Below are 23214 nucleotides of genomic sequence, written 5' to 3'. Positions count from 1 at the left end.
TGAGTACAGCAAATAACTGGTGACTGAAATACAACATTAGCAATAGATAACGGTCATTTCTACTGAATTGAAAAAGCCTTGCATTCCGAATCAAGGCTGTAAAAAGCATCGTGATGTGTTTGGCATTCCTCTCTTATTTTTCATTTCTCATTTTAAAAAATCCATAGTAAGTTCAAAACATTTTCATACTTAACGGATCTACTTTAAAAATAAAAATCTGAATTCTAAACAAAGAAGTTAAGAGCCCCATTCCATCAAACATTTCTCCATTTGCAATTCATCTTGGTAATAGAGACAGAACCTGGGTAAATGCATATAGGACTTGAGGCAGGAGATTTTTCTTGCTCAATGCATAATTCATGTGCTCCGCCTGCAAAGTGTGTAAAATGAGAATTTCACACCGCAGCATGAGCCATGGAGCTGCAGAGAAAAGGCAGACGAAATCATATTTTACTGTGTGAATTTTATTTCTTACCCTCCCAATATTTATACAAAACCATCATTGACAAACCAAACACATTGACAGATCACCCACTGTTTCCATTGTGTTAGTACTTGAGAGGAGATCAGGCAGAAAGATAGACAATTTGTTTTTGTATATTTTTTTAAATAGAGGATTAGGTTTTTAACAGCTGAGTGACTGTATTAGACTTTTATAAGAACAGTAACTGATCTTAAAATCTCACTACAAAAATACCTAGTTATCAATTCATCATCCTCAAATCTCCATTTGTTTCTATGGTATTCGATTATACACCTAAACACATCAACATTTTCAAAATGAAATACAAAGTCACAGGGTTAAGAAACTGATTTCTATTTAACATATTTCATTTCAAATAATAAATAAAAGATTCTGGAAATACTTATTAAGCTCCAAAGAATACAAACAAAAAAAAATGTAATAATACACCTTATAAGGATTTTTAAAAATCTATTACGTATGTTTATCTTCATGCTGATCCAAAAGAAAAAAAAAAGGGGAAGCAAAAGGAAGATCCAACACAACAAGCATCAAATATGCTTCCTAACTGGAAACCATTATAAAGAGGTTTGAAATTTAAAACTATAAAAACAGGATAAATGGTAATATAAGTTTGTCAAACCCACATTATGCTTTGGAAGCAACAAAAATTCAAGGCTTATTTCTAGCCTGACAGGGCAAGGTATCCACAAGAAATATTTTCATATAGAATTACCAAGCAAAGACGATTTAATGATTCTCTTGCCTTCAAGTCATCTAACAAATCTGATTTTAAAAATCTGAGGCTCACACTTACACTTTGTTTTAAAACCAAATTACACTGCCAGAAAATTGAGACTTCTATACAAGTTAAAAAGAAGTCTAAACTGGTAAACAAATCTTCCCTATTAGATTATACCTACTTCAATAAGAAAGATTGCTTAATGGCGTTCACTTTCATTTAAAGATCTCAATTGAAGTGAAATGCTATTTCTGTTCTAGAGAACTTAAAATATGAACTAAATTGGAAAAGACATAAATTGAAAAAGGCAAGCCTTTGAATTGTCAGAGTAAAAACTAATATTCTATAGTCTTCAGAGAAGTTATATAATTGCAACAATCATAAATACTTGGAAAAACACAAGTAAACCTTGTTTCCTATTCACAGATAGGGCAGAAAACTAATCAGAAAATAGTCCCTTTCACAATCTATTCATACTACATCCCATATTTATACCCAAGAATCTTTCACATGGTAGATCTTTTATTGAGGCATGTCTCAATATTTACTGACATCTGAACACTACTCATAAGACAATGACCAGTCCGAAGGGCACAAAAAGATTTAATTAGCTTCTTTGCATCTCTCAAAAAGAGACTAACAAAGCTTTGTGAGATCTCTATAAATGTGATAAAGACCACTGACAAAAGCATCTTAAACACTGCTAGGATATACAGACAATATTATTTTTCTTAAAGCTAGTAAACATATTAACCTTATTTTGATTCAAATATGGAAATACTCTCAGTATTAAATGCTATTAGGTACAAATATATTAAATATATCTATTTTCCATCAATAGATTATTATGCTTAATATAAAGTAAATAATTAAAATACTATTAATATTTTTAAGGAAATACATAAAATTATTCACAATAAATTACCATTATGACTTAAAATTTTTATTATTTTAATCACAGCTTATTTGAATATTTAGCAGGTGCTGCATAGACACTGAAGATATAATCAAAACTACTGAATCACAGTTCAGGTCTGAATAGTGGGACGAATAAGGCGATGGCAGAAACAACTGTAGTAAGTGGGAATGCCCTGACTCACTGTGTGTGTTAGTCGCTCAGTCGTGTCTGGCTCTTTGCGACCCCATGGACTGTAGCCCCCCAGGCTCCTCTGTCCATGGGATTTCCCAGACAAGAATACTGGAGTGGGGTGCCATCTCCTAACTTATTGGCTGATAATAAAAACACTGAAGTCATGTTCAATGAAGAAAAAAAACACCCTGGCAACTTAGAAAATATATTTTAGATAAAATTTTTACCATCTGTTCAACACATAACTTTAACTACAGACAAAATATAACTTAATTATATCAGTAAAATATGGTATAAAGTGATATAAATGTGAATGTCTTCCTGATTTAATATGGCCTGTATTACTCGTTTTTTTCTCCAATCTTCTGTGTAAAAATTGAAGTAAGCCAGAAAGAAAAACACCAATACAGTATACTGACACATATATACGGAATTTAGAAAGATGGTAATGATGACCCTGTATGCGAGACAGCAAAAGAGACACAGATGTATAGAACGGACTTTTGGACTCTGAGGGAGAGGGAGACGGTGGGATGATTTGGGAGAATGGCATTGAAACATGTATACTATCATGTAAGAAACGAATTGCCAGTCTATGTTCGATACAGGATACAGGATGCTTGGGGCTGGTGCATGGGGATGATCCAGAGAGATGATACGGCGTGGGAGGTGGGAGGGGGATTCAGGATTAGGAGCTTGTATACACCCGTGGTGGATTCATGTCAATGTATGGCAAAACCAATACAGTATTGTAAAGTAAAATAAAGTTAAAAAAAAAATCTTTCCTAAACACCCTGTGAACTATGTGAAAGTACTGAAGATACAGAACTATTAAAACTAATTTTGTTATAGGTATTATACACACTCCAGGAGACAGTAGAGGACAGAGGAGCCTGGTGTGCTACAGGCCGTGAGGTCACTAAGAGTTAGACATAGCAGCTGAACACAAATTATTTCATAAAAGGATTAGACTCAAATTAAAATGTTTATTAAATTTAGTTCAGAAAAGAACATCTACAAATAAGAATATGCTTGCCCATCAAAATAATTGTAACTGAAGAGAAAGATAATTTTCTTTGGTTATCACTGACAATATCTGACTTCAGTGGAGGCCATCTCCCAATCAGTAAGAGAAACAAACCAACATGACACCAGAACAAAACTGACACCATTGAGTTTTATGGAAATGCAGGGGTATGGTGCTCAATGACAACACTTAGGAACAGATACAATTTAACAGCAGTTCTCACCTACTGCCCTACACCATTCTCACCTGACTGTCCCAACACCATTCATGTGAGTAAAACCCGCTAGTCATTAATATCCTTCAGTCCATGTACTCATTCTCAACTAGAAGTGAGGAACTGCCCTTGATACAAGGCCACTTTCCTCCTCAGCTTATATTTTCTGTAATAAGGGAAAAAATACAAACAGAAGATCAAAGGCATAGGAATGGAAAAGCATACTGTATGTCATGAGAGCCACGAACAGTCCATTGGGATTAGAACACAAGAGGGGTTAAGACTGAGGAGGTGCGTTTGGACCTTTGAGCTTGAGGAGTTCACTGAACTCAAAGACCATGGGGTATCTTTACAGGTGACTTTGACAGTAAGCTGGCAGCTGTCTGGAAGGACTGGGGCTGGGGAGCTGTCTGAGGATGACAAAGGCAGTGGTGTATGGACTACACAAGGAAGAGATGACTTGTGATGGTGATGGTAGGGAAAGAAGAAACAGGTACGAGAAACAACATACAAAACCTCTAAGACTTGGCAACAGCGCACACAAATAGGATGAAGTAGGGGTCAAAGACAACTGTGGGGCTCCAAATCCGGGGGAACAGAAAGAATGCTGGTACCAAATGACAGATCACGTCTCTGGGTATATTAGGTTTGGGAAACCAGCAGCTCATAAGAGGTCTAAGAATCTAGTTTGAATAAGAAAATTTACAGATGCTATCATGGAAGTAATTCAGAGAAATGTTTTAGCTGATGTTACTAGAGTTAATAAGTCTCACAACAGTAAAATGTAGAAATACAGGACTAAAATTAATCCACAACAATTAATATTTTTGAAAAAAAATGTGAACTGAGAAGCACTAACTTTGGAGCAATGTTCACACTTGGGTGTCAGAAGAGGAGTAAAAAGTGAAAAATAAAAAAATTAAAGTGTTAGAAAAGTCAAAAGAAAAAGGATGAAGAGAGTTTCAAGTAGTAGGGATATTGGCATAAAAAGATCAGAGAAGGATAAACTAAGAGAAGGTTCCTGGTTTTGGAGAAAGATCATGGTTGCCTGTTCAGAGAGCAGTACCTATAGGAAGTAAGAGAAGTAGAAATCAATTTAAAAGGGATTAAGAAATAACTGGGTTAAGAGGTAGCAGCTGGAGAACATCTAGATTATTCTTCTAATCTCTCGCTCTCACACATTCTCTCTCTCTCTTCCATTCTCTTCTCCTGTCTTTAAAAGGAGAGACCTGAATGCTTTCGCTGGCGGAGGAGGAACTAAGGAAAAAAGACTGAAGGTGCGATGGAGGTAGAAGACTATCAACCAACAGTCTGAAAGAAAACAGGACGCTAAGTGGATAGGGATCACTTACTCCGAGCCGCATTCAAGGATAAAGGAGGAGAGGAAATTGAGATTGTGTGTCAGAGAGTAGGGAGGCAGGAGATACTCATAGTGAACGGCAGATCAGTGTTCTGCAGAGAGCGGATGAGATCAGAGGCTTCAGGTAAGGGGTCACACCTGACCATTAATTTCTAACTAGAAAGATATTTAAAAAGTTGGAAAAATGCAGGAGACATAAGAGTGACAAAATATTCTGGGTTCCTTTTAGCACTGGTGTTCTGTAACCCTAATACTGGTCTCTCAGAGAACTGACATTCAAGTTTAAAAATGTTAACACGAATGTTTTATATTTACACAGGGCTTTACATTGATCTTTCACATCTGATTTTTTTATAATAGCACTGAAAGAAGCAGAGTAGGTATAAAGCATTTCTACTTTATAGATGAGGAAACTGAAGCATAAAGATATTATCTTCCAACAAGGAGAACACTATACCCATCTCATAGGACCTCCATAAAATGAACTGTTTTCAAAGCCATATATTCAAGGTACCCCAAGGTCCCATTTTCATGCTCAATATCTCTAAAATACATTGTCCAAATGAAAGAAAAGGTTGAGAGAGTAAAAGTATAGCTTTAGCTGGGCTGCAGATTTAAGGTATATGAATTTTTAGCACTAACATACTGTCATGCTAAATTAAGGTAAAACACCCACCATCTGCCTCCACTACTCATAATTTAGAGTGGAAAGCACAACACGGTACAAGGAGAACTGTCCTACAATTATAGTGTTGTCCATTATTAGAAAACTGGCACACGTGCAACTGCATGCTATGTTTCAAATCACTGAGAAAGAAATAAACAGAAAAAAAATAGTTATGGTGGCTCCAAGGTGGAGAATATAAATTAAAACAAACAATCCTATAATCTGCCTGTTACAGAAAGGAAAGGCATTACAACATATAGAAAATAAACTATATGAGCAAAACACATAAACACAAAACAATCAACAATGTGAATAAAATCTGAATTTCTCAAGAGTCTTGGATCACTGCATTACTTTGAAATTTCATAATGATGTTCTACAGTAAAATATTTTCAACTACTAAGCAAATTTATCTGATCACTGAAAGTGACAGAGAAGAAATAAACTGAACCTCTGGCCTGGGGCACCTCTGTGGGATTCTAATGTCCAACACTAAATAGGTACTAAAGTCTGCAATTTTTCAACTTTCACAAAACTTCATTAGAATAACTCACTTGTACCCACTTAACAACTCTTAATTTCTTGCTTGGTTATTTTGAAAAAAACTCAGTTTCTAAAGCTCTTTTATTTTGAATAAAATCTTAAGATCATTTTGTAATTTAATATAAGCAGGAAATGAGAGGATATCCAACTCACTGAGTAGTAAGTTTACAAGAGGCCAGATTAATAAACCTAAAAATCTCTATTTTATGTGAATTTTTGAAACATAAAATCCCATGTTATATACTACACATAGACATAAATTTTAAATATAAATTCAGGTTTAAAATAGGTTTTTCTATAATTAAGAATATTTAAGGACAGACAAATACTAGCCAATGTTTAAAGCACGTTTATTCTTTTTCAAAAATATGGTTACTCTTTAACAATAAATCTTGGATGGAGGAGGACAATTATTACTTATTATTACTTATTATTTATTGTCATACTTGCCTACTCAAATGATTTATTCAAGAAATTCATGTTACTAGAACACATAAATTTAAAAAATCATGCATTTAAAAAAAGCTGAATTCAACAAAAGGTAAGGTGTGATCATATTTTCAACATATGGAATAATACATTTATTCATAAAAACCACTGCATTTGAAACTGAGCACTACCACGATCCATTTATAGGATGGCAATAATAATTAAAGATCAAAAGGATACGTATTAAGTCTGAATTTTGTATTAAAAACTATATTTTCCTTTTTTTTTTTTTTTTTGCTGCTAGCAGACAAGGTTTAGTGCTACAGATATTGTACTAAAAAATCATAATTGCTCTTTTTTTTCAGCCGCACAGTGCAGCATGCAGGCTCTTAGTTCCCTGACTGGGGATCAAACCCAGGCCTCCTGCAGTGGAAGCCTGGAGTCTTAACCACTGGTCCACCAGAGAAGTCCCTATAATCATTCTATTGCCACAAGTGGTTCTTGCATTTGTTTTTAAATATACGTTACTGCATTTTTATTAATTACTAAAGAATGTATACTCTTTAATTAAACCTTTAAATTTATTATCCAAAATGCCTGATATATTTTTAAAAGGTATACTAGTCTTAATTTCGTATGGAGCATGTGCATTTATATTTCTTTGCTCAGTACTACTTCTGTGAGGGAATAGTACTGAGTCAAGGGGAAGTCAAAGTCCCCTCTACTTCCCATCTGGCAAAAGCTTCCCTTGTCACACCACAGCCAAGAACAAAAAAGGTCATACTCATAACACTGAGGTCTCTAATTGTGGTTGGAAAAAGTGAAGTTAAAAAAGTTTCTAACTTCTCTGCAGAGTTGAGTTATGAGGGAAGTAATAATCTACAAAAAAAAATCAAAATAAAACCACAGGTGTGGATGAATGAAGATGGTGTTTTAGTTGTCAGTGACATATTGAATTCCTTCCCTGCTTTCTTGATTTTCAACAAAACAAAATTTTAGAAATATTTATTCTTAACTGCGAAAAGGCTAAAGAACATTTACTTTCTGTTACAAAAATGTGTAATCTCTTACCTTAGTAATTTTTCTGGATTCAGATTCACTTTCAGATTCTGATTCTGATTCAGAATCCGAAGAACTCTCTTCTATCGAACTAGATTCACCACTGGAAGACTCTGAAGTTTTAGAGTTTTCTTTTTCCTTATCCACATCTTTAGAATCACTAATCAGAATAATAAAATTTGAAATATTAGATACTTACATTAAAAAGCAGTTTGAAAAATCAAATGACAAGTGTTACAATTTTTCCATTTTGCATATGAATCAAAATCTTTATTAGAGAAATGTATTTAACTGAGAACCATTTCTTTTTAGTGTATAGACAGTAAAAATGGTTTTAAAATTCCAAAACATGTTAATGAAATAATAATAAAGACAGTAGTATCTATAACTAAATGAATCAGAACCCATTCAAAGCTAAACCATATCACACACACTTCAAGTGCAAAAGATCATAAAATAAGACTAAATGACATAAGTAGAAAATAATAATTAAATGTTTGATTTACTAGGACTACACATTAGGTGCTAACATTAACAACTTCAGAAATACTTAGGCAGATTTTAAAATACTATCTCAAAATACTCATTAAAAATTTAAATACTTATAATCTACTTTTGCTAATACAGACTTGGATTTTATAGATTAGTCTGCCTAAGAAAATGATTTACATATGTTCCCAAATGTGACCCTGTAACATATATGAGAAAACATCAACCAGTAAAAAATAGAATTCTTCTAATGTACTAAATTTTACTAAAAATGTAAGATAATCAGATAAATACTGAAGTTCTAAAATACCAAATGATCAAACCTAAGTGCTGATGTTCACTTTGTTCACTCATTCCCTTATTTAACAAATATTTACTGACTGCCCTCCATGAGCTGGCACTATGTTAGGTGCTGAGAGTAACAGTGGTTAGTAAGATACAGGTATCTCCATACTGCTCCTTTTTAGAGTCTACAGTCAGTCCACTGGAAGATACAGAGAAGCTAAGCTGGCAGCGACAAGAGAGCACGGTAAACAATAAGTAACAAAGTATATACTGTGTCCTGAGAATACCTGAAGGAGCATCTAAACAAGACTGGGACCCTTCCTAGAGGAAGAGACACATGAGTTGAAAGAGAGGAATAAGGCAGGAAGAAGGGAAGAGGAAAAGGTCTCCAGGAAGAGACCACACACGGTGTTCTCTCAGGGGAAAAGAGATAGCTTGGAATCTTTATTTTCTCAAGTCTGAGGGTCTAACTTCTCTTTATCATATGTGCATGTATGTGTATATTGTTTTAAAAATCCACCTTGTGCCAGATAGTATAAGGCAATTCATAAACAATTATCTAATTCAGATGTTTTAGCATGGCAACCCACTCTAGTTTCCTTGGGATTCCCTGGTGGCTCACGTTGTAAAGAATCTGTCTGCAGTGCAGGGGACCTGGGTTTGCTCCCTGGGTTGGGAAGATCCCCTGGAGAAGGGCATGGCAACCCACTCCAGTATTCTTGCCTGGAGAATTCCATGGACAGAGGAGCCTGGAAGGTTACAGTCCACGGGGTCACAAAGAGTTGGATATGACTGAGTGACTAAGCAGAGCACAGCAGTTATGACTACTAAAGGGTGGTTTTGAAGATACTTAGAGCTCCTTAGCTTTAAAAAATTATCACATAGTTATACTGACAAAGTTTTTTAAAAAAATTCTACGAGTCAAGAGGAAAAACACCTGGGGAGGGTGAGTGGTTAGGCAACTGGAAGAACTGTTATTTCCCTGAACTGATTTTTGTGCAGGAAATATGTGATTGCTGTTTATTAAAAATGGAATCATGGTAACATCTCAGAGCACATGTAATTACATTTGATGACTAAAAAGTATGTTTTTTTTTCCTTCCCCTAGCAAAGAATGGCAATTTATTATCTCCCATTTAGTGGTTAAAACATATACCTAAAATATAAGGTTTAGAATGTATCTGAGATTTCCTTTTATATAACAAACAATTTTTAAAAATTCAAACATGACTTTAAAAAAGCCTGTTTTTGAAGAAAAAAAATAATGAAACTAACACAATTTATGATTATAAGCTTCTAGCATATTGACTTTTGCTATCAGAAGACACTTAGTGCTCTGAACAAAACTTTGCCTTCCTAAGAAATATGACATTCTTCACAAACTAAGTAATCACAGATGGACATGAGTTTGAGCAGACTCTGGGAGATAGTGAAGGACAGGGAAGCCTGAAGTACTGCGGTCCACGGGGTCACAAAGGTCGGATATGACTTAGTGACTGAACAGCAACCAATCATAGATATTCTGACATTAAACTAGAAGCACAGAACCTCTCTCTGAGAAAAGGCTACTACAAACCAAGCAACCGACCTGTTGCAACAAGTGAATGACTCCGACTATACTTACCTTCTAGCCTTTAAGATAAGATTTTAAAGGTAAAAGTGTTATTTTATTATGCATCACTCAATTTTGATGGGTAATTATTGTTTACCTTACTGCTTAGAGTTTCAGATGTTAACCTAATGAAAAGAATTTACTGGTAACTAGCTTTTTAACTTTGCATGATGAAAAGCCTGTATTAATTTAACCTACAGATTTCATTTGTTCTGAACAGGAAAAACAATATAAATCACTTTTAAAATCATTAAATCCTGACTTAAATTAATAAAGTCATAATTAGGGCATTATGCTGTGTTTGTTATGGAAGTGGCAGGGCGAGCTGCTTTAATTACTGTCTGTAATAAAAGGAGCAGAGAGCGTACTGCGCCCCAATCAGTTCTGTCAGCCACGACTGAGCTGGGCTGCAAGCTCATCAACTGAGCGGGCAGCAGGCGCCCAGGGAAAGGGCCATCGTGTCTGCAGAGGCCACTCTCTGACAGCAGTGGGGAAAACAGACTCAGACAATCCAAGGTATTAGCCCCAATTACTCAAAATTTTAATGACACTTTAACACATGATAATATTGTTGATAATGGGAGATCTTAAAAAGTGCTAACACTTAAATACCTTATGACCGTCTTCCTTCACAGCCCCTGACTCTAATATTTGGATCATAATCTTTTTAATATAACATTATTTAGAAAAATCAATTGTCTTAGTTACATAATGGCAAAGTGTTGAAGGATTTAATTTTCACTCTCAGCAAAATTGCTGCAAAAGGTAATTAAGTGTTTCATACCAACTGCATGATCACTTAACTCGGCTTTCCAAGGTTACACCAATTTTCAAAATGTAACCCCAAGATTTGTTCAAGTTCAAAATGGAAACTGAGCATTACAAGTAGGAGAATAATGTGAATTAGTATTTTAAATTAATATTAAAAGACTGACAGTCTGTTTGGGGAAATAAACACACACTCATTTTTTCACTCAATGTTAGACCAGGGGAAAAGACCGCAGAATTTTTTGTGAAGGAAATAGCTCACCCTTTCCCTCTGGCTTTGGCGTGCTTGGCCGCTCTTCCCTTCCCGGCCTCCGACTCACTTCCACTTTCACCCGAGTCCTCACCGCTGTCCCCACTGTGGTCTTCTTCCTCGTCTTCCCCACTTTCACTTCCAGACGCACTTTCTGAAGAAAAAAAATAACCAGATGCTCTTTGATTTATAGCCACTTAATTAATACAAGGGACAGAAGCAAGTATCAACATTCATCACAAATGAAATGAGACGCTGAATTTTCACGTAGTGGACCCCACTGGATCCACAGTCTCTATATCTGCTGTCCAGTCACTCAGACCTCCAGAACCCTGCAGCGGAGTGAGCACAGTGGGGCCCCAATACCCAGAGAAGGAATAGAAAAGATCAACCAAGTAAAACAATGTGAGCATTTCTTGCTTCCCAAACCCATACATGTCTTAGCTACAGCAAAATTTTTTATTTAGGGACTGATTATGAGGGTGACTCATCAGAAAAGGCCCTGATTATGGGAAAGAGTGAAGGCAGGAGGAGAAGGGGATGACAGAGGGAGAGATGGCTGGATGGCATCACTGACTCAATGGACATGAGTTTGAGCAAGCTTCAGGAGATGGTAAAGGACAGGGAAGTCTGGCGTGCTGCAGTCCATGGGGTCGCAAAGAGTCGGACACGACTGAGCGACTGAACAACAATGACGACGATATAAGAATAAAGAAATAATTTTATTTCCTCTACTTAAAATGGGAAATTTTATTTAGAGAAATAGAAGGGATTATTGAATCTTAGGAACAAATTTTGAGAGGGAAAAGAGCTGTTCAAATCATCTTCAAAAATTCCTTAATTCAAAGGTAACAAAGCAAAATCACTAATCAAAAAGTACTTGTTTTAGCTAGTATAAGAGTCTTCTGTAAGTCAAAGAAATGATAAAGTTACACTGAGGAACTACACAGTTAAAACTTTTATGTATAAAATTATGGCATATTAGGGCTTACTGAAGAAGTGAAGTGAAGTAGCTCAGTCGTGTCCGACTCTTTGTGACCCCGTGGACTGTAGCCTACCAGGCTCCTCCCTCCACGGGACTCTCCAGTCAGGAATACTGGAGTGGGTTGCCATTTCCTTCTCCAGGGGATGTTTCTGACCCAGGGATCGAACCCGGGTCTCCCGCATTGCAGGCAGATGCTTTAACCTCTGAGCCACCAGGGAAGCCCCATAAACAGCATGTTTTTGTGTATTTTAAACAGGAAGCATAATTTTTCGGTAGTTGAAACGATGACACGTGCAGAGTTGTATCCTGGATAAGAGGACACACCGTTTTCCTAGCCTATGATCTATCTGATGACGTGCCCTTGGGGAGGAACATGTTGCTGTTGTTCAGTCACTAAGCTGTATCTGACTCTGTGACCCCATGGGCTGCAGCATGCCAGGCTTCCTTGTCCTTCACCATCTCCCAGAGCTTGCAAAAACTCATGTCCGTTGAGTCGATGATGCCATCCAACCATCCTGGCCTGTGATCCATCTGATGAAGTGTCCCCAGGGAAGAACATAACCTCTAGTTAAAATAGTATTCTAACAGTAAATAGTAGTATCTACTCTATGAAGATTAATTCATGTATCACACAGCAAAAAGCTAGGAATGCCTATATTCGTTTGGAAGCAACAGTTAGAACTGGACATGGAACAACAGACTGCTTCCAAATAGGAAAAGGAGTATGTCAAGGCTGTATATTGTCACCCTGCTTATTTAACTTATATGCAGAGTACATCATGAGAAATGCTGGGCTGGAAGAAGCACAAGCTGGAATCAAGATTGCTGGGAGAAATATCAATAACCTCAGATATGCAGATGACACCACCCTTATGGCAGAAAGTGAAGAGGAACTAAAGAGCTTCTTGATTAAAGTGAAAGTGGAGAGTGAAAAAGTTGGCTTAAAGCTCAACATTAAGAAAACGAAGATCATGGCATTTGGTCCCATCACTTCATGGGAAATAGATGGCCAAACAGTGGAAACAGTGTCAGACTTTATTTTTGGGGGCTCCAAAATCACTGCAGATGGTGACTGCGGCCATGAAATTAAAAGACGCTTACTCGTTGGAAGAAAAGTTATGACCAACCTAGATAGCATATTGAAAAGCACAGACATTACTTTGCCAACAAAGGTCCATCTAGTCAAGGCTATGGTTTTTCCAGTGGTCATGTATGGATGTGAGAGTTGGACGGTGAAGAAAGCTGAGCACCAAAGAATTGATGCTTTTGAACTGTGGTGTTGGAGAAGACTCTTGAGAGTCCCTTGGACTGCAAGGAGATCCAACCAGTCCATTCTAAAGGAGATCAGTCCGGGGATTTCTTTCGAAGGAATGACGCTGAAGCTGAAACTCCAGTACTTTGGCCACTTCATGTGAAGAGTTGACTCACTGGAAAAGACCGATACTGGGAGGGATTGGGAGCAGGAGGAGAAGGGGACAGAGGATGAAATGGCTGGATGGCATCACTGACTCGATGGACGCGAGTCTTGAGTGAACTCCAGGAGTTGGTGATGGACAGGGAGGCCTGGCGTGCTGCGATTCATGGGGTCGCAGAGTCGGACACGACTGAGCAACTGAACTGAACTGAACTGAACTGAGCCATCAAGGGAAGCCCCATTGTGACTTTTTACAAAGACCAAAATTTATTTTACCCAAACTTTAGAAAACAAAACTGTTGATCAAGGGTGTTTTGAATTTGTTGTGAAGTCAAAGTTAAGCACACATACATGTTAACTTAGATAACTGGCTTATGCTGTTACTTTTCATGTTTTTATGGGAGTTCAAAACAAATCTGGATCCAGTTCATCTCAGGCATCATTTATTTAAATTTTCAAGTTAGAAAACTCCTTGAGGAAATTTGTTTATCTTCAAGAAGACGTGTTCACTGGAAAAAAAACTGGTATCTTCTAATGAGAAAAGTTTTCTCTTTCTTCTGGTGGCTAGAAGGAAACTCTTACTATCCCTACTATACTTCAGATAATGCCATGAAAAGCCATAATGTTACTGGAATATTTCAAATACATATTGAAAAAGGTTAGACTCTAAATAGAACATGAGCTTGTGAATAAATGGGATGGAGACAAATATCTCTATGAGACACTCTTAACTACACAACATATCTTTCTCAATGGTCTATATCATTCCTGAAATTCCATATTTTTAGCATTAACTGTTTGGATTGAAGTAATTTCCCCCATTTTTCAGCTTATTACTTCAGAAAATAACGTACCACAGACTAATTTGTCAAATACTGAAAACAAAGGCTTACCAAATGTAAATTTATGTTTTTCAACACGTTAATGAACATCCCAGGCAGTGTGGGTTAGAATTCAGAAAAGCATGAGCTCTTTTTTCAATTCTATCATTTTTTAGTTATGGGTCTAAGAGGCAATGTCAAAAAAAAAAGCGGTTAGAAATTACTTTGAAAACTTACATATCAAAGTTACTTTGACATGTAAATGAAAGGAACTGTTTCAGTCGTATAAACGTCACCTAAACCTGCTGGCTGAATGTTATGTTCCGGGCCTCACTGCTCTATGGGAAGCACGGCCGATAAGCCACGGTGAACAAGGTTTTCCAATGAATGAAAAACCCACCACTGTCGCTGCTGCTCTCAGAAGAGTCCTCTTCCTCCTCAGATTCGGAATAAAATTTCTCATCAGGATTCTCTTTCTTTGCTTTTCCTGCTGGGGTCCATTCTTTTGCCTGATTTAAAAAGAGAAAAAATGTAAATATCAAGGAATTCTCATTAAGGGATCTAGTCCTCAGGCAGACTTAATCATTCGGAATACTCTGTGAAACCAGAAGGAAGTTTAAAGCCTCAGTAGAAAAGGCAACACTGAGAAGTCTTGATTCCCACTGCCTCTAAGTAGAGAAACATAAACTCTCACTCAGAACCTATTGTTTTAGATCCACAACCTTATACATAACATATAATTTTAAATACTTTTGTATTCATTGGCCTATAGAAGATTTAAGCTAAAGTAAGACAGTGTAGAAGAGACAAGGGCAATTAGAGACAGAAGTAGTAAGAGCAGTAAGAAATCCAGTTTCACAGCTTGATGTTCTGTGTGCTGTGCTTAGTTGCTCAGTCAGGTCTGTCTGACTCTTTGTGACCCCATGGACTGTAGCCTGCCAGGCTCCTGTCTGTGGGGATTCTCCAGGCAAGAATACTGGAATGGGTTGCCATGCCCTACTCCAGGGGATCTTCCCAATCCAGAGATTGAACCCAGGTCTCATGCATTGCAGGCGGCTTCTTTATCATCTGAGCCACCAGAGAAGCCCAAGAATATAGGAGTGGGTAGCCGATCGCTTCTCCAGGGGATCTTCCCAACCCAGGGATCGAACCAGGGTCTCCCCAGCATTGCAGGTGGAATCTTTATCAGCTGAGTTACCTTGATACTGAGGTTTTTTAAAAAAATAAAATAATGTAAACATTTAGTGTAGGCAACAAATAGCCTGTACCATCTCAACAGCCTGAACCCTGGGGTAATTCTCTGTCATATCCTAGATATCTAATCCATCAAGAAAGCCTATAGGCCCCTTGGTCCTTTACCACCTTACTCAGAGCCATCTCTCTCTCTCGCGGATCACCACGATAGTCTCTGACTGGCTATCTTGTTTCTAGTTCCATCTCTCACCCCCACTCCAAGTTGGCTCAAAACAGCAGCTAGAAAGATTTTATTAATTCCAATCAAGCCCCTCTTTCTTTGAAAAGGTCTGCAAAGGCTTCGCATTCACTTAGAACAAATGAAGCCTGTTTCTATGATAGAAACCTGTCAGCCCTACCTGACTCCTGCAGCTGCTCTCCCTCCTGCCCACTTCCCTCCAGCCACTCATCACAGTGTCTTCAGACACCCCAGACGTGCTCCTCCTTGAGGCCTTTCTCCAAAGCTGCTCCTACTTCCAGCACCCTCACCCCAGACGACCGCATGGCTCATTTCCTCACTTCTTTCAAGACTCTGTACAAGTGCCACATCAGGGAGGACCGCCCTACTGAAAATTTCAACCCCCCATGGGGGCTGATCTTACTTCCCTGGTGGCTCAGATGGTAAAGCTTCTGCCTGCAATACGGGAGACCCAGGTTCGATCCCTGGGTTGGGAAGATCTCCCGGAGAAGGAAATGGCAACCCACTCCAGTATTCCTGCCTGGAGAATCCCAGGGATGGAGCAGCCTTTGCACTAATTTTTTTTCTTTGTTTTTTGGTCATAGCACTTATTATTTTCTAATATATTACTGTATACAATTTACATATTTATTGTAATTGTCAGTCTATCCCTACAAGAACATCAGCATCCTGAGATCAGAGATGTTTGAATATTTTGTACACTGATATATCTTAAATGTGTCTGCCACAAAAACTATTAGTTGGGTGACAGACCTTTAAAAACTTTAATATAGTGTATTGAAGTAAAATAAATTATTTTCATAACTGTGACTTTGATTCATTAAGAAAAAGTTAAATCATGCTTCATACATTCTCTTTTAAAGGGCAAGGAAATGTGTATTTTTTAAAAGGTCAAGAACAGTTAAGACGCATTTATTTATCACACTTCAGAGTTTTTGCTATGTGCCAGCCTGCTAGGGTACCATCTGTTGTAAAGAAATTTACAGTAAGACTGAGGTTCTTACTCAAGAATGGTTCTCAGCACTGGATGTCTCTGTCAGAATCACCTGAGAATACTTTTTAAAAATATTAATATCAATAATAAAAATACTAATGCTAAAAATGCTAATGCTTGGGACCCACTTCCCAAGATTCTGATTGGTCTGGTACAGGCCTGACACATTTGTTTTAAGATCTCCATATGAATGTAGTATAAAGCTAGGTTGAAAAACCACTGCGTAGAGGGCTTATGGGCTCAAGATATGTTGCTTACAAAGGTAAGCTTCAGTAATCTGGAAAATTACTATCTGGACAATAATAGAAAAATGAGCAAAAATTACTCAAATATATTTGAGTAAGATACTGACATAAGATCAACAATACTGCTTTTTATGTTTGTTTAAAATGCTTTGTCCTCCAGATATGAATAAAGACAGTACTCTATAAACAAAGTTCTCCTATATTTAATAAACAGTAAAGTTCATATTTTTCTTAAATCCAAATACATTTTTCTGCAGGCTAGTAAAATGTGTGTCAGGTCAATTCATGAAAAAAAATTATTTAGTTAGACTACGGCTTTCAGGACAAGACTAAGTCATCATATAAGGAAAATCAGGTGCCTATGCTCAGAGGGGCATAATATTTTGACAGGGCCATGGATTCTCTATTCATGGAGTTTAAGGTTTTAAAGGGTAAAGACTAAAAAGTATTTTAATTTTTGTTATGGTCTGTTATGACTATGATAACTGTATCATTCTTAGCAAAGGAAATAAAAGGGTAAAGAGAAGAGAAAAAAATTACACAGCACTAATGTGAAAGTTTCAATGTAAGATAAAATATTGATAGTAGATGTGTTTATAAAGCAAAATACCCTTGATATGCAAAACTGAGAGAAAACGATCTTCTAGAACCAAGTAAAAACAAAAATTGCAAAGAATCTTGAAAATTTACTAGTGGCATAATATATATAGTAGCTAATATCCTGGAAATGGAAACGTGTGATGCAGTGACTTCCAGTGTCAGTGTGACTAGGTTCCATATTGTTCTGATTAAAGTATTAGATTGTCTAAACTTAGGCTGTTATTCTTGCTAAGTTAAATTTCATAGTAATAAGACATGACCCTGTAAGATGACAGTAAGACTAGGGTCACACATATATTATGTGCATAAATACACTGATGCAACTTCAGAGAGGGATGAGGTAGAATGAAAGGCAAGAAAGATTATGTGAACACTACTTTCTACACTACTGCAGCCAAATTTGATAATAAAACTATATATGCTATTTTTATATTTAATTAAGTCTTTATAGTATAATTTCAAGTCAATGTGTCCAGAGACAAGCAGATTGAAACTGTTTTCTACATGGCATCAATGGAGAGTGAGTTTTTTCCAACCAAGTTCCATCAGTTATAATTATTCTCCATAATAAGTTACCAATTATTAATTTCCACAATGTAGTCAGCAAAATGAAAAAGGAATCAATTTGTCCCTGCTCAACTGGACAGGTGAAATGAATATAAGAAAATAGGTTATTCAAGTACTGTCCCTATAGGTAGTTAAATGCTTAGAAGAGTACGAGAAAATGGAAGAAGCCAGCCAAACAACCAATCTATCAGCCAATATAAGAACACTGCTGAGACCAAATTAAATCGCATGGCATTGCTATCAATTTCTGAGATGATATTTTTATTTGACTTTTTTTTCCTTTTTTTTGTGGACTGGGGCAACAAGGAGGAGGGATAAGGGCAGAAGTAGGGGTAGGATAAAAGGATGATTCCACTTGGGCCAAAACATTAAGTACCTAATAATGAAAAGGGACAGAACCATAAAAACAACAAACAGGCAAAAGAAATAAGGAGAGAGTATTACTTACAACAAAGAACATTCTCTTTGTATTCTAGTATCTGACCAAATGTTTCATAAATAAGCCAATCTTTTTGAAGAATACTTGAGTATTATGCATATTTGAGGAGAAATCACCAAACTTAGTCACAAGGAGAAACATGGAACTTGTTAGTTTTATATTAAAAAAAAAATCATCTCTAAATAGAGATAATTTGTCACAACCTGAAAACAGTGGTGTTAATAAGTACTAAGGACAGTCTAGAACTGCAACAAGCTCAAGCTTCCTCTCCATGTTACATAATAAAATGCAGTAAGAGTGTGAACAGTGGACTCAGATATGGAGTGGTATCCCAGTTCTATCACTTACTAGCTATGGGAACCTAGGCAATTTAAGTTCTCTGAACCTTGGTTTCGTCATCTGCAAAACGGGAATAACAACAACCATCACTTATAATAATTATGAGGCTTAAACAAGTAATGATTATAAAATATTATCAAAGAACACTACCAGGGTTAGTTACTGGTTGTTATTGCCCTGGCCATACTCCGAAGCCAGATAAGTTTGAGTAGGTAAGAGAAACATACTTTTCAAAGCAGTCAAATTAAATGGCTGTGCCCCAGGAACTTCCTGGCAGTCTAGTGGTTAGGACTTGGCACTTTCACTGTTGTGGCCCATGTTTAATCTCTGGTCAGGGAACTAAGACGCTACAAGCTGCAAAGTGTGGGTACGGAATTCTTCTATTTAAAGGAAGACAGTTTTTTCCCCATTGTAAAGGGAAAAGTCAGTAGGCAAGAAGATTAACTGACTTTCTCATAGGAATTATAGACAAAGACTAGTTACCTGAATCCTAGTTCAGTATATGTGCTGTACTGGAAAGGCACCCAGGATGTAATACATAATTGTTCTTTTTATTAATTCTATTTAAAAAAATATCAGATACATTTTACATAATCAATCTCTAAAGACAATCAGAAGACCCCTCTCCTTATTTTTCTTGTTTATAAGAAAGAAAGAGATAATACTAGGAAAGAACATCAATTCTCTTATTTTAGTGGCCAGCACGTTATAAAGACCTAGGAAAAGAGTATTTATACAGAGACTTTTTTTTTTAATGTGAAGCAATATATTATTCATTAACTGTGACCTTGTTCAAGGATATTTTTGGTACATAATGCTTCCTATTTATATTTGGCTTCATGTGAAAAAGGTTCCTCAGAAAAGCCAAAAGAACACTTTGTATGGTTTCTGGAAGAGATAGCAAAAATGATTTGGAAAATATTGACAGGAAGCTTATGAGTCTCTAAACTAAGTGGGAAAAGCTCAACTCAATGAAACTAAATACCTTAGAAATTGAATCTGCACAGCTACAAATGCAGTATCACAAATGTGGGTGGCACTGATGCAGAGAATTCAATTCTCTATTTCCTTGAAGAAAAGGAACAGTACATGTACAATGACATAGGAATACTACAACATTTAGTTCCCATAGCAGCAAGATATATCTAACACATTACATTTAGAAATACCAGAACAAGTTTTCAACCCCCCAAAAAAAGCTTTTATACAAAACAGCAGCTATCCTAGAATCTCCTACTGCTTGACAAAATTAATTTCAGAAAGGTCAACTTACCAACTCTATTACTTCTACATTTCGAACTGATGGGTCAGGCGCCACCTCTGGCCAATTAGATAATTCCAGGTACCCAGCTGCTTTGGTGTTGAGAGTGTGAGATAAAGTGCCAAGCTGGAAATGATCCCTATCTATTAAAATAAAGGAAAATATAAAGTAAACAATCTGAGCTGCATATAACAGAGAACAATCCTAATCAGAGCTGAAGGTAATTGGCATATTACCTCAAATGTCAAGGAATAAATATAAACTAGGAAACTCTTCACAGGTCAAAAAAACTGATTTCAGTCCATAGATTACAATAATCTCCCCGATAATGGTCAATAAAAAAGCTAATCAGTCAGTGTGTTTAGAGGTGTTGCTCTGATATGTAGCTTCTCTAAAAATTACTTTACTGTGAATATTAAGAATGACAGCACAGTTAAACAATCCATATACATGTCTTGCCACCAACACATTCAGAATTTTAATAGTTTTACTACAAAACTGAACTGCTTTTTATCCCTTTACAACAATTAAATAAGAAACAATATGAAAACCAAAGTATATAATCATTTGATTCCCACTGTAATGGCTACTTGTGAAACTGATAAATTACTCCTTTTAAAAAGCTGGGGAAAATAAGTCAATTTCCATCTCTGAAAAGCAAACAAATATAAAGGCATATTTCTATGAAATAATTCTTTCTGGAAAAGCTTATGTTAGTGTACACAAAATACTTAATAACTCACTATTAAGGTGAATTATACATCCCTTATTAAACAAAGCTATCTATTTAAACCAGAAATGAAGTCAATGTCTGCAAAAACAACACAGCTTTTATCTATTGTTCAGTCAAATCATTTGGTAAGAATAAACGCCAGAAGACTGAAATTATTTAGGTAAATAAGGCCTATAAAAACATAAACCTGAACTAATATAAAGCTTGTTTCGGAGAAGAGATGAATGAATAGAAAGCACACTCTTCGTATTTATATATTTATACACACTAATCACATATTTTCTAAGAGATAAATTTTAAACATGTTAGAAGTGGGATATAATACCATAATTTTTAAGATAACATAATATTCTGTAGGTATATTCTGATAATAATACCTTTAAAAGGAGATTCAAGCACTGGTGCGGGTTTCTGCGCCAGGAATATTTTTTTGGCATATTTACTTAAAGCTCCACTCTTCTCATTCGGAACAATAAGCTGCCTAATAAATCTTGTACGATCTCTGATGTCGTAGTTTTGATCATACTTGCCGAGATTTAATATGTACTGGGTAAGCAATTTTGTCTGTTGGAAAAAACAGAACAAGATGAGAATACAGTTATTTATGATTATTGATAACTCTGGATAAACATATTTAAAGAGGTAATAAAAATGAATGGTTATGTCAAACAAATGTTGTTCCATAGGGAATATGCATTTCTAACACTGCAAATGGAATTCTGAAGCCAAAGCACATGTCCTCTTCAGTATTGGGGAGGTGAATGCTGAGCACTGAGAAGCAGCCATGTGCTAGATTATTAAACTGCTGAAGTGGAAAGAAAGGCATCATTAAAAAAATAATCATATATGGCAAACCCGCTGAAGGGTCTACGTGAGAATAATGAATGTGGAAATACAACTAAAAACATGGCACTCAAAACTTAATCGGAAAAATATGCAGGACATCAAAACATCAGAGAGCATTAGGGGGCTGGCAAACTGCTTCTCCTGAGGTGTGCTTTATGAAGAGATACTGTCCCCGGCATAAGCAGTGTCTGCACTCAGTTACTTTACCCTGAATTATGACCCATTAAAGCAGACACATGAATCACTGAACTGGATTACTGCAAATTATTTGCAGTGCATTTAGCTGTTACTTTTTCATAAAAGCAAGCTGCTGATGCCCTCTAAAAACTAGGATAAAAGACTCCTTCCATTTTTTTCCCCATATTGCTTATGGCCTCTAGTAATATTGGTCATTTATTTATTTATGTTAGGGAACAACTTATTATAGTAGCTTTTACACTCTAATAAGATTTCCTAAGTCAATTTTTGACTGTACTACATTAACATATATTGAGATAATTTTAATAATAATTAAACCAAAATTGAAATGTTAACAAAATAAGGTTTGTATTTTCAACTCATTACTTTATTGAAAAAGCATAATTTTAATTTAGAAGGTTATACATATACAATTCTAACTATAAACAGGATTCATAATACATGGAAAAAATAAACATCTACCTTAGAACATTTTATAGACATCAGAAATGGATTAAAGACAATAAAATCCATCAAGTCAGGCAGAGCTAAAGATAGTTCTATACCAATAAGTCAAGATACAGGAATGGTGTGGCAAACTCTTTTACAATATTAATTCATTAAGATAATTGATTTGGATAGAAAGCAACCTTCTTTCAGTAACAATCTATTTAAAAACCATTAACCTAGTTTTACTAAAGTACAACTACAAAAAATACAGATGAAAAATGTTAATAGAGCTATTCTAAATTTGGTTAACAACAACTGCTATTCACTAATTACTAGACTAGGTTGGTTCAACGACACATAAGAAAATTTCTATGATTGATTTTTTAAGGACAATCAGCCAAACAGTCACCAAGTGAATAACCCAGGTCAATCCAAGGTACACTGGACTGTGTAATCAACTTGCTGAGATAACCTGGAAAATACATCCTACTGTTAAGTTTCTTCAACTGTAGTGAGAATTCATAACTAAGTTAACTCTCTAAAGTATATCTGAATGTTGGGATTTAGAATATGCAACTAGAATAAATCAGATAAAAAAGTCTATTCATTGCGGCACTTTTTTAAGCTAGTGGAGTGATTCATCTCGCTTTTATTTCTAGTCTCTGAAATTAATTTTTAGGAAGTTAATTATTTGAAATATTAACTGACTCTATTTAAAGTGAGATAGAAAATTTTAAGTTATTAAGATTATATAATTTCCATAATATGCACTTATTGACTATAAAACTTGTTTTATTATATTGGTGGGTTATGAAATAATTATAGCAAGTATATTTTCAAAATTAAAATTCTAAAAGATAAAAACATATCCAGGTCCCATGATACATTAAAAACATAAACAGAATAATTAATT

At 35.9% G+C, this 23214-nt stretch overlaps 1 protein-coding gene across 1 annotated transcript in view; it reads right to left on the bottom strand.

Moving 5' to 3' along the window:
• AP3B1 (adaptor related protein complex 3 beta 1 subunit) overlaps positions 1-23214 on the bottom strand; it is a 242213-nt gene that overhangs the window by 84568 nt on the left and 134431 nt on the right. Inside the window, exons 16-20 of the mRNA XM_018053686.1 lie at positions 21206-21392; positions 20108-20238; positions 14619-14727; positions 11011-11152; positions 7607-7754 (exon numbers count right to left, since the gene is read on the bottom strand). Of these exons, the coding sequence (XP_017909175.1) occupies positions 7607-7754; positions 11011-11152; positions 14619-14727; positions 20108-20238; positions 21206-21392 (717 nt within the window). The remainder of the gene's footprint in view (positions 1-7606; positions 7755-11010; positions 11153-14618; positions 14728-20107; positions 20239-21205; positions 21393-23214) is intronic.

The sequence above is a fragment of the Capra hircus genome, chromosome 10 (genome assembly GCF_001704415.2).
Source record: "Capra hircus breed San Clemente chromosome 10, ASM170441v1, whole genome shotgun sequence".
NCBI classification, from domain to species: Eukaryota; Metazoa; Chordata; class Mammalia; order Artiodactyla; family Bovidae; genus Capra; species Capra hircus.
This window is presented reverse-complemented; position numbering and strand designations above follow the sequence as displayed.